This window comes from Mus caroli, unplaced genomic scaffold (assembly GCF_900094665.2).
Source record: "Mus caroli unplaced genomic scaffold, CAROLI_EIJ_v1.1 scaffold_16685_1, whole genome shotgun sequence".
Classification (NCBI taxonomy): domain Eukaryota; kingdom Metazoa; phylum Chordata; class Mammalia; order Rodentia; family Muridae; genus Mus; species Mus caroli.
The window spans coordinates 9,625-25,673 of record NW_018388458.1 but is presented as its reverse complement, the minus strand read 5'-3'; the positions used below and the strand labels follow the sequence as shown (position 1 = coordinate 25,673).

Here is a 16,049-nt window from a genome sequence, read left to right as displayed (position 1 = left end):
AACCAAAGCAGTCTCAGGTCCCGCACGATTGGACTGGAGCAGAAGCTGTGCTCCACTCACCAGAAGTCTCAAGATCCTGTGGCGGGTGTCATGGGTTGCTGGCAGGTGTCAGCCGACCCTGCGCCCCAGCCACCCCGGTGCTGGTCAGACAGGAAGAGAGATCAATCATTTTCTTATTGGTCTTTGTCTTGAACCAGTTGCTTTGGACTTTTGTCTTCTATAGTATTCTTTATGGTTTTTTATATGTGTTTTATGTATTTATTTCATTTTTTTGTTTTTTGGATTTGGGTTTTTTTTTTTTGTTTTTTTTTTTGGTATGATGTGTGTATGTGCACAGCTTGTGGGACTGTGCCTGCAAAAGTCAGAAGAGGGCATTAGATCTCCTGGAACCTGAGTCAAGATTGCTGTGAGCCACAAAGTGGGTGCTGGGAACTGAAACCAGGTTTTTGTCCAAGAGCAACGAATGCTCTGAACTGCTAAGCCGTCTCTCCAATCCCATGTGTTATGTTTTTCATGTTTTCTTTCTGAGGACTGTCTTGATATAACTATATTAAAAGTTAATTTAGGATAATAAGTAAAGAAATAGCAGCAAGATTATGGTTTTTGTAATTGTTTGGATCCTGAAACACAGCAATACCTGCAGAAGTACCATGGCTGCTTGGTAATATGCAAATATTTTAACCCATGTTATGCCAAATTAATGCAGGATCTAGACTTACTCTATAATGAATAATAAACATTGACACACACTTATCATCAGTTTATCTAAGAATTTACTGGCAATTATGTCTTTTGGGGAAATTTAGCCTAATAAACAGACACTTTGGATTTTGCTTTTAACTAGAAAGTTAATGTGAACATTCAACTGGAAGGTAGTGTCATCTTCAAAGCCAACCTTTAGTGACTTAGTTTTACAAGTTAGGCCTCATATCTGAAAGATTCAGCAAGCCTTCAAAATAATGGCACTACTTGGGACCAACTGTTTAAAGATGTGAGCCTTAGAGGAGATTACAGCGCCAAACCACAGTTATAAGTGATTTTTTTAGGTCACATCTAATATATACACATATGTTTATATATACCTTCTATACTCTCTATATGCATACTATACGCATACCATATATATGTGTGTGTGTATATATATATATACATATACATACATATATATATGGTGATACACTATATTTATATAAATATACACATGTATATAAATGTATGTAGTGTGTATATTTAAGGATCAGGTATTCTGATTTCAGGCATTTCTCTTTATTATAAATTTTTACCAGATCTATTAAATTATACACTATGTTACATATGAGATTAAAATTGTTTCCTATCATTAGTAATTTCTTACATACTTTATGAGTTTGTACTTGATCAAAAGCATCTAAATCTACTTATTTAGCAAAAGCCCCCCCCCCCCAAAAAAAATGCGAACTCCAGTTTTTCAGTCTTTGCAAAGAGACCTCATTTTACTAAGAGGTCTTTTGTTTGGTTGGTTGTTTTTTTCAGTTTGCTTTCAAAACATCTTTGCAAATTCATTGCCCCTTGTACATACAATGAATATAATATGTTGAAGTGTTGTTGACCTAATAAGTGCTTGACTTACATACTTACAGTAAATCTAATATTCATCTCAAAAGCCAGTGCAATGAAGTGTTAATATCCTAGGGAAATGCACACATACACAAACATGCACACACACACACGCACACACGCACACACACACACACACACACACACACACACACACACACATAAAAACTAGACTATTTCTCCTGGGTGGTTCTTGTATACATTTCCTGGAACATTTTTCCCTTGGTGTTCTGATGGTAGCAATGGTTGAAGTGTCATTGGGGATGCCATCACTGTCTCAACAGGATTTGATGGTAGCACTAGAAGAACCTGTGGAATGAATCAAAATGTCATTGAGTCACCCAGTTCAGTCACTGCTTCCATTTCCATATCCTATAGTGTTACTTTTATTAATGTCTATACTGTGGCTACTAAGTTGAATCAAACATCGCACTGAGTGGTGTCTGGGCCACTCCAGGATCATGAGGTGTTGCAGACCTAAGACACTCTTTCTGTGGCAGCTCAGTAGCTGGTATACTTGAACCAAGTTGTCACAGAGAACGACAGTGGAATTCTTCCAAATTAGTTTGCTCCTGTTGACAGCTGCACATGCAGACCTTGACATGGTGGCCTTGAATGAAGTGCTGCACACATGACAGTGGCCCAGAATGGCAGATGCATCATGACACATGGAAATATATTCTGACCTTCACTATTAAGGGGCATGGGCCAGCAGTAGAATGAAGAAGATGGACATACTTAAGCAACACATGCACCTAGCTCATTGCTTCTGTTGGTTAACACACTAGAGGACAGCAGGAACAGCATTTCTCAGCTCTAGGGAGAAGATGCTGGGTTACACTAACTTTGTATACAAGCTTTGAAGTAGCTTATGCGGCATACTGTATTGGTGGTCTACTTCCTGATTATTTTTCACCTCCTATGTTTGTGACTTTATTCTCCCTATATGACCTTCTTCTTCTTGTCTAAGAGCATGTGCAGCAGCCCTTGGGTTAATACAATGGCTAGGTGTACATAAACTGAAAGTTTCTGAGAAACAAAAGCCCAATAAACATTATGAACAAAGTTTAGACAGGAGAATAGGGACTAGAAAGGAAGAATTACAGCCAAGTGAATGGGGCTGGATTTGATAAAAACACACTATATGCAAGTTGGCCATATACAATGTGAAAGAAACCAGTACTCAAAAGAAGGCTCTAAGCTCTTCTTCACCTGGGCTTCATCTACAGAAGATAACATACTGAGTGACGTTGTCCGGCAGTGAGACCATCAGATACAAAGATGCCAAGTCTCTAATGGTCCTATAAAAGGTGCTTCATTCTGTGGATGGATGCTCTTCAGGCTCTTTCTACAGCTCACTAGTCCACTTCCATTTTTAGGAATGCTTTTCTTTCCTTGATCAACTGTCTCTATTTCTAACATGAGTTTCTGGTATAGGGCATTGATCTATAACACAAGGATCTGGAAGTGGGTAACCTCTGAACTCAGAGGGGTGGCTTAGCACTACTAAATATATTTTCCTGGACTTTCTGGGATTTTGAGGTCTTTCTCTTCATTTTCCCTCTGTATGGAGGATAAAGAGATTTTCAGTTTGTCTGTCCTGTTTTGTTTTGGTTGTTTTGGTTTCCCTCCCTCAAACTGTCCTAAAAATGGCTTTGAGCTTCCCTCCTAGTCTGACTTTAAACTCTATTATTAATGAATCTAGGCAACCCAGAGGGAACCTCACTTTTTCTGATTACATGGCCTCTTAAGACTGAGCAGGGAACAAGGCTAGGCTGGCAATAATCTTGATTGAAGAAGGTAAGAGACAAAGATGTGTCCATGTAAGCTGGTAGATTTGTGTGACTGACTACAGAATAATAGAGACCTACTAAGCATCACCGAAGAAGACGTGCTACTCACCTCACGGGAGTTACAACAGGAAGCTTCACATCCAAATGCAGAGACGGACACAGCAAGGCAGAATTCTAGTATGTTAAAAATTAACATCAAAATATCCAAATCCTAAAGACAGATTCATACAAAGGAATGTAAAGAATGGGTAGTACATGTTTGAAATATGCCCTCCTCCCCTTGACTACCATGCTAAAAGATGAAGGCCCTGACCAGGGATTTGGAAATTCAGCTTTTGATACAGCCCAAACCTAAGACTATTTCATCATCTCCTGAATGTTACTAATATTCTCACTTATTTTTTAACTAATAAAGATTATCAGAGGCCCCTAACTCCAAGACTGATGTGCTCTATACTAGATGTTTCACATGGGGAAAACAATATCATTTCATATTTGAAGAGGATAGTCTTCCAGGATAGTCCCAACTCAAGGATGGGGTTAGCCTGGTTTATAGTGAGAACAGAGGCAGCTTATTTATATGCAGAATGTCCTCGCCTGAGCAGGCTGTCCAAGTTTTTATGTCATATCTACATGTAGAAATAAGATCCTGAAGAATCCTATCTAAGAGACTGAGTATGCTTCAGTTTTTGCCTAGAAAATCGAGGGCAGAATGATGAGCCAAGGAATGTGGACAGAAGGTGGAAACACAACAGCTGAGAAAGTTACTTTGCTGTAAAGCTTACCAGGAAGTCAAAAGCCTTGACAACAGTTGATTATGCAATAGAAATTCATTTTGAAAATCTGTCACCCTGTAATAAAGTCTATGTGGATGGCACACTATTTTGGTAGTGATTGTCACAACACTAGTAAATCATTGGAGGGTTGGACACCACACTCCTTACTATTTAATGCATTTGGCTTTGTCTGTATCTTCACCAAGCCACAGGGTCAAAATAGAAGAACAGAGGTGACACATTTATTTTGAATTCTCCTGCCTTGAACTGGTGCCTAGAATTGGCAGGTTTGAATGATCTCAGTGATCAGATATGGTCCCTCTCCTGTGAATTAATCCATTAATCAGGAGCTTGGCACATGAGAGACACTGATTCAGTGGATTGTGAGAATATTTGCATTGGTTGTTTTCATCCTGGCTCCTGCTTCAACAGATCTCTTAGCCTCTGGGTTCAGGCCTTGTGGCAGGCACAAGGGGAGAACAGAAAGTAGGAGAGATAGCAATTTCGCATAAGATATAATTTAGTTTACATAAACAAGTTAAATGCTTAGGCTTGGTGACTCATGACTATAATCCCATCATTGAGAAGAGAGGGTGGATTTTTAACCCAAGTGTAACCTTGGCTCCACAGTAAAACTCCAATCTCCAGCAATATCAATCACACATACTGAAAACATCAGCAAAGCAAAACAAAGCAAAGGTAGATTTTTCAACATAAGTAGCAGATAGATATGTGTGTTTATAGTGCAATATTATAAGCTATAAGACCTATCATATTTCTTGATCATTTTGACTGATCACTGGCAATTCCTTGTGGCTTGTTCTGGTTATTCGAAGTAGAATACACTCTATCTGCTCTTACTTACAAATAACTTACACCTTTAAACCCATTTTGCAAATATTATAAGCTATACAGTTTCTCTTTTTCTCCCAAGAGGATTGGCACCTTCCAGATTAGAAATTTAGTTTTATTTTGGATCTCTCTTGGGCACCAACTGAAGATCAGACATGACATGTGGGTCCTTATGGCAGAGAAGTAGCCACATTAGTGGTTTCCTTTGGACTTAGTTACAGACAGAAGGGAAATAATGAAGTTTCACCTAATCTCAAATATTGTCCGACTTTGCTATCATTTCAACATCGCAAATTGATTTATTTTCCTATTCTCTTTTTTCCCAATAATTTATTTTTTATTAACTTTACATCCTAATCACAGCCCCCTCCTTCCTCTTTTCCCAGTCCCAACCATATAAATCCTTCCTCCCATTGTGCCAATTCACTTTTCCTTAGAGGAGGGAAGCCCCTTTATGTACCACCCACACTTTTGATTTTGTGATCAGAATGTTGACTGTTGCTTTTGCAAGAGTCAGTGAGCCCTTGCCTCCTCCATGACATCCCACCAGCAGAGTGAATACGCACCTTGGTGATTGTATGATTATAACCATACAAAGAATGTGAACGCACAACCACACTGACTACACTCATTATGCATGCAATTGCAGCCATTACAGATGTGATAGTGTTCAGAGTTAGACTGCTGATGATCTGAAACGGAATGGGGATCAGTTATCAATGGCAACCTTTGTATAGCTCCACCAATATTTGAAGAACAGCATTTCATTCTCTTCTTATCCAAACTAGACTCTTGTATCTTTCTTTATAGTAGCTTTACTGCTAATCCCTTGCCAAAATAAAAACATAATAACTGTTATTCCTAAGACTAAATCTTCCAGATGATTTTCAAGGGCACAAGATGTTCTTCTAACTTGATAGTAAAATTTTCAAAGTCTTTGACACAATACCAGGAGAACCTGTTCTTGATTTTGCACCATGCTATTCCTAACTGTTCCTCTGTAAAGGCTGATGGCGGTGTCCCTCTTGCATATTTCCTTCTATGCTGCAGATACAGCTCCACAATCTCTTCTCATGGTTCAGTTAAATAAAATTTATTGTAAGAAGTAAAACTACTCAGCAAACTGAAAGTCTCCTGTATCTAGAACATGAGCTACATTTTAGAGGCCAGTGTTGGTCAAAGATGCAAAGTAGGCAGACAAGATTTAGTTGTAGAAAGGTCATCTTGATAGTGCTACAGAAGTTGATGTTTACCTATTGCAGGAAGTGAAATTTAAATGGAGCTTTTAGAAAATGAAATAATTGTTGAACTCTTGGCTATTACCCTTATCAGCTTTATGATGGACATATCACTGTAAATGTCTTTTTAAGCCATTCATTATTTTAGGTTTACAAATGATTTATCTGCCTATATGTACATGCAGCATGTGCATGGCCCTGGTACCCACATAAGCCTGATGAGGGGTAGGGATCCGATGGAACTGTAGTTATTTATGGCTGTGAACCACCATGTGGGTGCATAGAAAAAAATCTGCGTCTTCTGTAAGAACAAGTGCTCTTACCCTCTGACTGACTGGACTCTATAAAACCATTTTTCAAACTATTACTTTGGATACATCTATAGAAGCTATTTTAATATGTCAGTTAATATTTTTTATTTTTATCAGTAAAATATTTGGGTGTCAGTATTATGGGCTGGATCTGAAGCTTCAAGGCTCATCTGTCTAAACTGGGTGTGACATTTCTTCCCCTAATTCACTGTACCAGCACCAAGATCCTCCCAGCAACTGCCTTGACATTATATCCAGTCAGACATGATGAGACTTGTTATGAAACAGTGGCTCAGCTACACTTTTGAAAGTCAGGTCCTTCTAAAACTCATAGCTATGACTTTAGGAAAATAGAATTAACCCCTTTATATTGTAGCAGATATATGCATAGTTGATGAAATTACTCCTTTTTGATAGCAAAATAAACCAAATTACCTACCAGGCATTTTGTAGGTCTCACTCCTGCTGCAATGGACAGGGATCCGGAGACAATGAACTGGTCATGAGGGGAAATATCCAGGTTAAACATCTTTAAACAGTTGGTATAACTCATAGCATACTAACTCTTATACTTGCAAATAAACTGGGTTTAGTAAAGTGACCGGCTGTCTAAAAGGCAGCAGTTTTCTATGTCACCCACCTTCCCCATCCCCAGGAGAGCAGAGGAAAAGTAAAATGACTTATGGAAGAACCACCAAGGTTTTGTTAATAGATTATTCCATGTGTTTATTTTGGATGTTTGATATAAGGTCTTGTTATGTTGTTCTGGTTGCGCGGACCTTGCCACATGAACCGGGCCGGGTTTGTGCTTGGAGTGACTCTCCTGTTTAAGCTTCCTGAGTGAAGGGATACAGGTAGGAGCCATCAACTGTGTCTCCATTTTTTGTTAGTATTTTCTTTATGCTTCAGTATAGAGGAATAAGCCATTAACTTTTAAAGCTTCTAAATTAAAATTTGGAAAGCACAATTTGTTTTGGACTGAGCACAGTTCCCCCAATGGAGGAGCTAGAGAAAGGACTCAATGAGTTGAACTGTGCTCAGTAATATGCCAGATTAAAGTGCAATGTAAGCTATTACTGGTATTATTGGTGGAATTATCATCATCATTATTGCCATTGGTAACTATTGATATACAAAGTGTCGTGCAACTTTTAAATATATGACATTCTGTGGCATTCTTTAAATCTTAAACACCTGTTGTAAAATAAGAAGAAAAAATTAAAGTACCAAGTCTACCACATAACTAAATTTTCTCATTCTCCAGATCATCAATAAATGGAAACCTTGCAATACTTGAATAAGACTCTAAGCTGCTGTAAAGTACAAATAACCAAGGTTATGCATTTTGTTTTCTTCTTGTAAGTTCATATAAGTTTGATTTCTATACTTTATTGACACTCTGAACTGTAAAAAGCAAATTATCTCCAAGTTTTATTTATAGAGGAAAGCTTTTTAACTTTCAAAATTATTATTCAAACTTTAATTAGTTATTTTATTTAAAATAGAAACAAAATTCACCTATAGTTTTCCTATTCTCTTAAGCATTTATTGAGATTTGTCTAGCCAGATGCTGTTAATCACCTGCTCAGCTTTCTCCCCTCTCCTTTGCCAACAACGCCCGTGTTTCATTCATTCTTTCATGGGCTTCAGAGTTTTGTGATCCCTTCCTAGCTAGAGAAGCAGATCTCAATTTCCCCAAGTTAACAATAGGAGGACAGTTATCCTTGGTTTGAGAATATACTTGTAAACATTATATGAGCAGTGAAACAGGTCAGCAAGCCGTATCACTCTAACTAACCCTATGATTGATTAGCAATGAGCTTCTGAGGATATCAGTTGTGTCAATGTCTAACCCCCATGGGAGCACTTGACTACATGCTGTCACAATACATCTTAAGTGACATATTAAATAAGTGGTCCACCTATCTCATGAATGGCATGTGGATATTGAAATGTGAACAATGAAATACTGAATTGGGTTTAAATATGGTGTTCTCAACTTGAAAGAGTTGAGAGATTTCACCCAAAGTTAGTATAGTCACAACAGGATGTTATTATCCCGTTATATAAGACTGTATGTTACTCACCATTATTGATCCCCAAAATGGGACCATTGAGATCACTGAAAGGGGTAGTTCGGAAGATAAAGTTTTCAAAATTATTATTCCTAAGCTGACGTTTATGAGAGCAATCACAACTTGTATAACCTAGAAACAACAACAACAACAAAAAAAAACAAAATAAATAAAAGCATTGTCCACAACAAAAATGATGCCCATGCTAAGCACTTTTATACTACTAAGTTACCACCACCTACTCCTTTCATAATTCACAGATAAATTTGAAATGTTATTCTTTTCTCAATTGTCTTCATATACAGATGAGATGTAGTAACTTATAAATCATTCCCTTGGACTCTCTCTCTGTTTCTCTCTCTCTCTCTCTCTCTCTCTCTCTCTCTCTCTCTCTCTCTCTCTCTCTCTCTCTCTGTCGGTCTGTCTGTCTCTGTCTTTCTCTCTGTCTCTCTTTCTCTGTCTCTCTGTCTCTGTCTCTCTGTCTCTCTCTCTGTCTATCGGTCTGTCTGTCTCTGTCTTTCTCTCTGTCTCTCTTTCTCTGTCTCTGTCTCTCTGTCTCTCTCTCTCTCACACACACACACGTACATACATTTTCAGTAATTTCAAACTTAAAGGGAACTTGTGAAGTTCTCTCCAGAGATGCTTTTATGATGCCCATGATGCATCTCTACCTCTGTTGTTCTCCTTTGTCACATGCTCACATATGATTAGTGAATTAGTAGGAAATTATACCAGCAAGAAACAGTTTGAGGAAATCAAGCTAGGTGCAGAATGAGGGAAATATGAAGAACACACATGATCTTCTTTGAGAGCATGGAGTTTGAGGAAGGAATGTGTATATGGTGATCCAACAATGGGGGAATTTCAGTATTACTGCTCCCATAATAAAGACTCAAAGAAAATGAAAACAATGTATGAAGATGTGTGGGAGGAAAGAAGAGTAGTCTGTAAATGGGAATAAATCTGGAAATATTGAAAAAACTTACATATTTATTATCATACATCTGTATATATGTAACATTAAAACTTAAAGAAAAAGAAGTCACAAATTTAAAAGGGAGGAGACAGCATGGGAGGGTTGGTAGAAGGAAATGGAGGATGGAAATTGTGAAATCATATTTTAATTTAATTTTTAAAATGTAAAAGGACAGATTTAAAAATGAGTTAGCCCTCTACACTTTGATTTGGAAGAGCCCACCCTAAAAGGTCAGAACTTAATCCAAAGGAAAAAATAAAAATAGAATGAATATCACTAGAATTCAAAACAGGAAATCAATGGATTAAAAACTTACAAAACCAATAGTTATTTTTCTTAAAAAATAAATAAAATCAATTACTCGTCAGCCCGGCTAACGGAGGAGGCAAGTGAATAATACTTCCAGGAATCATTCAGGAGATAGGATATGTGTGAACACTAAGAGAAGAGGTCAACTCACTCAACAGCACAGAGGAAACGGAGACTTCTTTAAGACTACCATGTACCATACCTCAGAAGAAGTAATAGCCACTAATGTCATAAAAAAGAGAGAGAGAATAATTTAAGCTGGGCAGTGGTGATGCAGGCCTTTAATCCCAGGACTGAGGAGTCATATACAGACAGATCTCATTGAATTCAAGGCTAGCCTGGTACACAGTCTGTGTTCTAGGACAAGAGCCACCCAGAGAAACAGTGTCTCAAAAGACTGAAATCAAACCAAACCAACCAACCAAACAACAACCCCCCCCCCCAAAAAAAAAAAACCCAAACCTAAAAACTAGAATAATTTGAAAAATAGCCACTACTACTCGATATTATTATGATTTATTTTACATTAATATTTATAGAAATTAATAAACTAGTAGAAGACAAAGCACTAAGCTCAGAGTGCTCATCACTGGGTGTGTTCACATCTTTCCGCTTCACTTTTGCTGTAAATGTAAACTGCTCTCCATTTAAAAATTCTTCTTGATATTTTTAAGGTATGCATATTCTATGTTAACATAAAACATATGTCATGAAAAATGATGATATTATGAGTTAGAACAGTAAGGTAGAAAAGAAACAGGTGTCTGTCTAATGGCAACTGTCCAGAGATTAGCAGCTTGGCCTGGTGAGTACCTTCTTCATTTGCTGGTTTTTAACTGGCCTAGCATGATTTTTTTTAAGTCCTCTATTATTTTTGGGCACAATCTTCTGGAAGTGAATAGAAGTATGTGGAGAATGGAGGGTTGCTCAATGGCATTGCAATTGTTTATATAGAACACAATGGGTTTGAAAGCCACAGGCCAGGCCACAGCTGTTGCTTTATCGCTTTTTCTCTACACTGAGCTAGATATGATCATCTTAGAAGATCCGCAGCATAGAACTTACCTGCAGTCTCTATATTTTAAATGGATTAAACTGAAAGTATGATGTGATAGACTAACATGTCAGTTTTCAAATGATAAATATGAAACTCAAATGCTTTTGCCCTTGGGGTTTATTGAGGTACCAAGAAGATAGTCAAAGAGGTCATTGCATGTCTGCATCGTTTTAAAAATCCTGTGCATATTTACAAAATCATTCTCCCCTGAGATCCAAAGATGTCTTACCCCAAGGACTTTGGGTTCCCCCTTCAAGAATTTCTCTTTCTTCTCATCCCACATTTGTGATTTCATAACAGAATTCTTTGAAGACAGAGCAACTCCAGGAACCACTGTCATGGTGGTCTGTTCCTGTCCTTGCATGGTTTCCAGGGCAGCAGAAACAGTACTGAAATAAGAATGAAGTTGTGGATGAAGTTCTGGAAATAATTCAATGCAGGTTCCCACCTAAGGGTAAACTCCAAGCGAAACAAGCGAAATCTTCCTATGTTATTATAATTATAATTATAATAATAAGTTTAGATAAGAAGAAAAACAGTTTTAATCTCTTGATAAGAGAAGGTTCACCAATTATATTTCCAATTTTATTTTAAATGCTCGTGCTTTTTCTTTATATATTGACAAATACTTTGGACTTCACTTTTCAAGTTAGTAGTTGGAACATTAATGTATGTTGGCTTCAACTTCAGGAGGTGCACCCCATTTTATCCTCTGGCCCACAACAAAGAATCCCATTACATCTGTGCAGTCTCCCCACAGAGTCTCTGGCTTCCAGCAGATACAGCTCCCCTCTGCCCGTGAACTACTCAACCAACCTGCAGTGCAAGGAGAATTTAAGCAGTCCCTGGTACTTCCCTCTAGTGAGAATTGTGGTTTCTTTAAAAACTCAGGTAGTTATGATATGTGAATATGTTTTTGTTTTAATCCAAGGTGTGGGATAAGGGACTGCTTTAGATTGGCCACAGCTGATAACTAGGAAGGTGTGGTATTGTAGGAGGGGCATGATTTTTGCCAACTGCAAATGTTTGGAATTCTGGAGACTCATGAGAGTATGAATGTGAGAGTACAGAGCCCTGAGCAAGCCTATGGTGGCTACTGTTCCCCGCATCTCACACCACCCTAACTCTCCCAGCTTCACCTACTACTGCTTGTTCCTGCTGTTGCCTTTGTTTTTTTGTTTTTTTGGGTTTTTTTGTTTTTTTGCTTTTACTGGATTGCTGGTTGTTGGTTAGAGACATTCTGATGATGGAGATTGGATTTGCCCTCAGGAACTTGATTCCCCTCAGCAGCAGGAAGTTGCCTAAAGAGATGTCAATGCCCTTTCCTCTCTAAACTTCCTTCTCTCCCATCTAGTCTTGGGAGTTTGCAAGTGATTAGGGTGGAATTGGGGCAGAGAAGGATGGTAGATATAAGAACCCAATAAACTAGAAAAAAAATATGCCTACAGTTCCTTTTCATGTTCCAGAAGGCAAAGGTGTTCTTAAGAGGGTCCAAGGTGAAGGGTTGAGTCCAGTGAAATGCACAACTTACTCATTTGGTACAAAGAACCTCTGCCATGCCCCTCAGAAATGCCTTCAGACCTCTGTGATGTGCTGAACTCTTTGGTTGTCTATTCATTCCCCTGTTGGGTCACACTTACTAAAGAGCAAGCATAAAGATGGGGATCTAAAGGGGAGCAAGACTCTTTTGTCAAACTAGAAATAGAAACAAACAACAAACCAGCCTAAATCTCAACAGTTTTTGATAATTGATGGTGATATAAAAATGAAGTCTGAGCAGAGAAAAGCCTTTGCCTAAGATCCAATAATCTGAGGGATTGAGAGATGGCTCAGTGTTTAAGAGTACTTGATGCTCTTCCAGAGGACCCAAGTTCAATTCCTAGCTCCTATTTGACAGCTCATATCCATCTATAACTAACATTCTAGGACATAAACAACTTCTCTGGTCTTTGAGAACCAGGCATGCATGTGGCATACAGACATATATGCAGACAAAACACCTATTATACACATAAAAGATGGAATAATATCGAGTTTTTATTACTTTAAAATTTATTTTTGAGAATATTATACTTGAGCACTGTATTTACATCATTTCCATCCCACCCTATCTTCTCTCCAACTTTTCTCATAATCTCCATGACCTCTTTTCCTTTAATTGTTATTGTTAAATATGCATATGATTTTGCGCACACACACACAATGTTTGGTCCATCTAAGGTTACTTGTCTGTAAATATGTTTAGAAATGATCACTTAGACCTGGATAACCCATCAGGGAACTTCTTGCTGGAGGAGTTAGTAATTGCCTGCAGTTTTCATCTAAGGGTGAACACCCAAGATCTTCTCAAGGGTACAACAGTGGCACTTGTTATGTTGAGGGCAGCCAAGAGATATCTAATGGCCTTAAAGACACAATAGGAGAAAAGCCATGCCTGGTATTGTAACGATAGCCACCTACCTGTGACTGGTGAGGTCATGGACGCTGGAGGAGAAACTATTGCTGACACTTTAACAAGCCTTTGTCTTTTCCTTGTCCTTATCCTTTGCACCAAATTTGCTTCCCAAGGTACAGTTAAATGTACACTCAACCCAAGGTCAAAAGACTATTGTATGTAGTGAAAGGTGACCTCATTTTTCTCATTTTCACCTAGATGTCCCATGTTCTTCCAGTAAATTAAAGCCATCATGTTGAAGCCTAGGAAACCAAATTCCTGCACCTACCTACTTCCACAATGCCTGTCCTCTGTGCCTGAGGAGGGCCAAGCTCTGGAAAGGCACCCCAGAGTCTTTGCTCAGAGCTTGTGGCCACCCCACACTCAGCACCTCACTTAGCTTAAATTTGCAAAATCTTCTAACACTTCTAAACCATAAAGGCTGTGATATGAATCTCTGAAAAAACACAACCACTTCCTATTTTTCTGTAAAAACTGTTAACTGACTTTCAATTCCTCCTCCAGGCATGTATATTTATTGTGAAATATACTCAAAATGAGTGGCTCCGATTAACAGAGGTTTCATTCCACAAGAAAATAATATCTTATGGTAATGATAATTTTGGATACTTCCATTTGTAAAACTCCATCAAAGAAATATAAACAAAATATGATATATAAAAATGTTGCATGATGAATTTTATTAAGTATTAATAAAAGGCAAAACTTAAGACTAAATAGAGTAGACATAGCAAAATATAACAAATATACAATATAAAGGATTTAATATACTCAGACTAATATCATTTAGATGAGCTTTCCAAATCTGTTTGAAAATTCACACATTGCAGATACATGTGTTTTCCTAGAGACCTGTGTTTTTCCTAGAGAACTGTGTATATATATTTTAAATGTATTGTGTGCATAGGAAACTACAGTCAGAGGCTAGTCATGAATTTATCATTGCTACACAAGACAATGAATACAGTGATTTTCTGGGTCTAAGAAGCATCCAGTTTCATAGAAAAAGCTTATTCCCTAAGACAAACTTAACCACAGTCATTTCTTGCATATCTCATAAGTCTAATGAACCTTAGATTCCTCATATAAAATCAAAACCATTCACATTACTTTGATAAAATATTTGATGTTAGGTGATTATTAAGAAGGGGGATTTATTTTATCCATGTTTGGTGGCATAACAAAAAGCATGACCACAGAAATTGACAGCTCTACCTAAGGTTGTCTGGCTAAATCACAATGTAAGACAGGTAATACTGGAAATGAGAGAGGATACTGTTGCCTGGTGAAATAGAAACTATGAGCAAGGCCCAAAGTTTGCTTGATGCCACAATTTATCCTCATATGAACTAACCAGGGTCACATAACACTACTTGAATCCCTTCTAAGGGCAATGCTTCCAGTGACCTAACCACCTGTGTAGAGTCATGGCTCTCAACCTTTTTAATGCAGTAAAACTTTAATAGAGTTGCTAATTTAATAGAGCTGTGGTAACACCCCCCCCGCCATAAAATTACTTTCTTTCTTTTTCTTTATTAGGTATTTTCTTCATTTACATTTCAAATAATATCCCAAAAGTCCCCCAGACCCTGCCCCCCCCACTCCCCTACCCATCCACTCCCACTTCTTGGCCCTGGCATTCCCTGTACTGAGGCATATAAAGTTTGCAAGACCAAGGCGCCTCTCTTCCCAATGATGGCCGACTAGGCCATCTTCTGATACATATGCAGCTAGATACACAAGCTCCGGGGGTACTGATTAGTTCATATTGTTGTTCCACCTATAAGGTTGCAGACCCCTTTAGCTCCTTGGGTACTTTCTCTAGCTCCTCCATTGGGGGCCCTGTGTTCCATCCAATAGCTGACTGTGAGCATCCACTTTTGTGTTTGCCAGGCCCTGGCATAGCCTCACAAGAGACAGCTATATCAGGGTCCTTTCAGCAAAAACTTGCTGGTGTATGCAATGGTGTCAGCGTTTGGAGGCTGATTATGGGATGGATCCCTTTGCTCCTGTTATAAGTCATGATGTAAATAAATAGTGTTTTCAAATAGTCTTGGGTAACTCTTGTGACAAGGTCATTCAACCCCTAAAGGGGTCTCGCCCCACAGGTTGAGAGCCGCCATCTTAGAGGTAATGTTACTTCAGCATTTTTATATTGGAAGCAAAGCCTCTATCATATGTTCTCTTGGGGATCAAATTTCATTTGTCTTACTCAATACACATTTCTTAGGTTAAGTTTACATTAATGAATCATAGTACAGGCCTCAGATAAATGTTTCATAAACTCTCCTCTCCAAAGAGTTTGATAAATTCAAAACTTCAGGAACAAATTCAGGGAAATCCTAGGAAATTCAGCGAACTAATAAGGAAACCTGCCATTAGAATCTTGGACAATCTGTTCTCTGCCTGGTAAAGCAGAGCCTCCTGAGAGCTCAGAGGTCACCAGTGACCGCAAACATTGGAATGAAGAGGAGCTTCATGGAGATGGGAGCATCTGAAAGGAGAGCTGATAAGTGAGCAAAGCCATCACAATGGAGGAGAGTGAGATGATGGAGGGACACCTGTGCATCTAATCAAGTAGTAACCTCATCCACAGCTGGATTTGTGAAAG

The 16,049-nt window shown here is 38.3% G+C and overlaps 1 protein-coding gene across 1 annotated transcript in view; it reads right to left on the bottom strand.

Annotated features, from left to right (window-relative positions):
- Window positions 1-1,316: 1,316 nt before the first annotated feature.
- LOC110287624 (membrane-spanning 4-domains subfamily A member 4D-like) overlaps window positions 1,317-16,049 on the bottom strand; it is a 16,227-nt gene continuing 1,494 nt past the window's right edge. Inside the window, exons 2-7 of the mRNA XM_021154189.2 lie at window positions 11,213-11,372; window positions 8,654-8,773; window positions 7,006-7,062; window positions 5,584-5,709; window positions 3,499-3,600; window positions 1,317-1,905 (exon numbers count right to left, since the gene is read on the bottom strand). Coding sequence (XP_021009848.1) covers window positions 1,765-1,905; window positions 3,499-3,600; window positions 5,584-5,709; window positions 7,006-7,062; window positions 8,654-8,773; window positions 11,213-11,347 — 681 coding nt within the window. The 5' untranslated portion in view covers window positions 11,348-11,372 and the 3' untranslated portion in view covers window positions 1,317-1,764. The remainder of the gene's footprint in view (window positions 1,906-3,498; window positions 3,601-5,583; window positions 5,710-7,005; window positions 7,063-8,653; window positions 8,774-11,212; window positions 11,373-16,049) is intronic.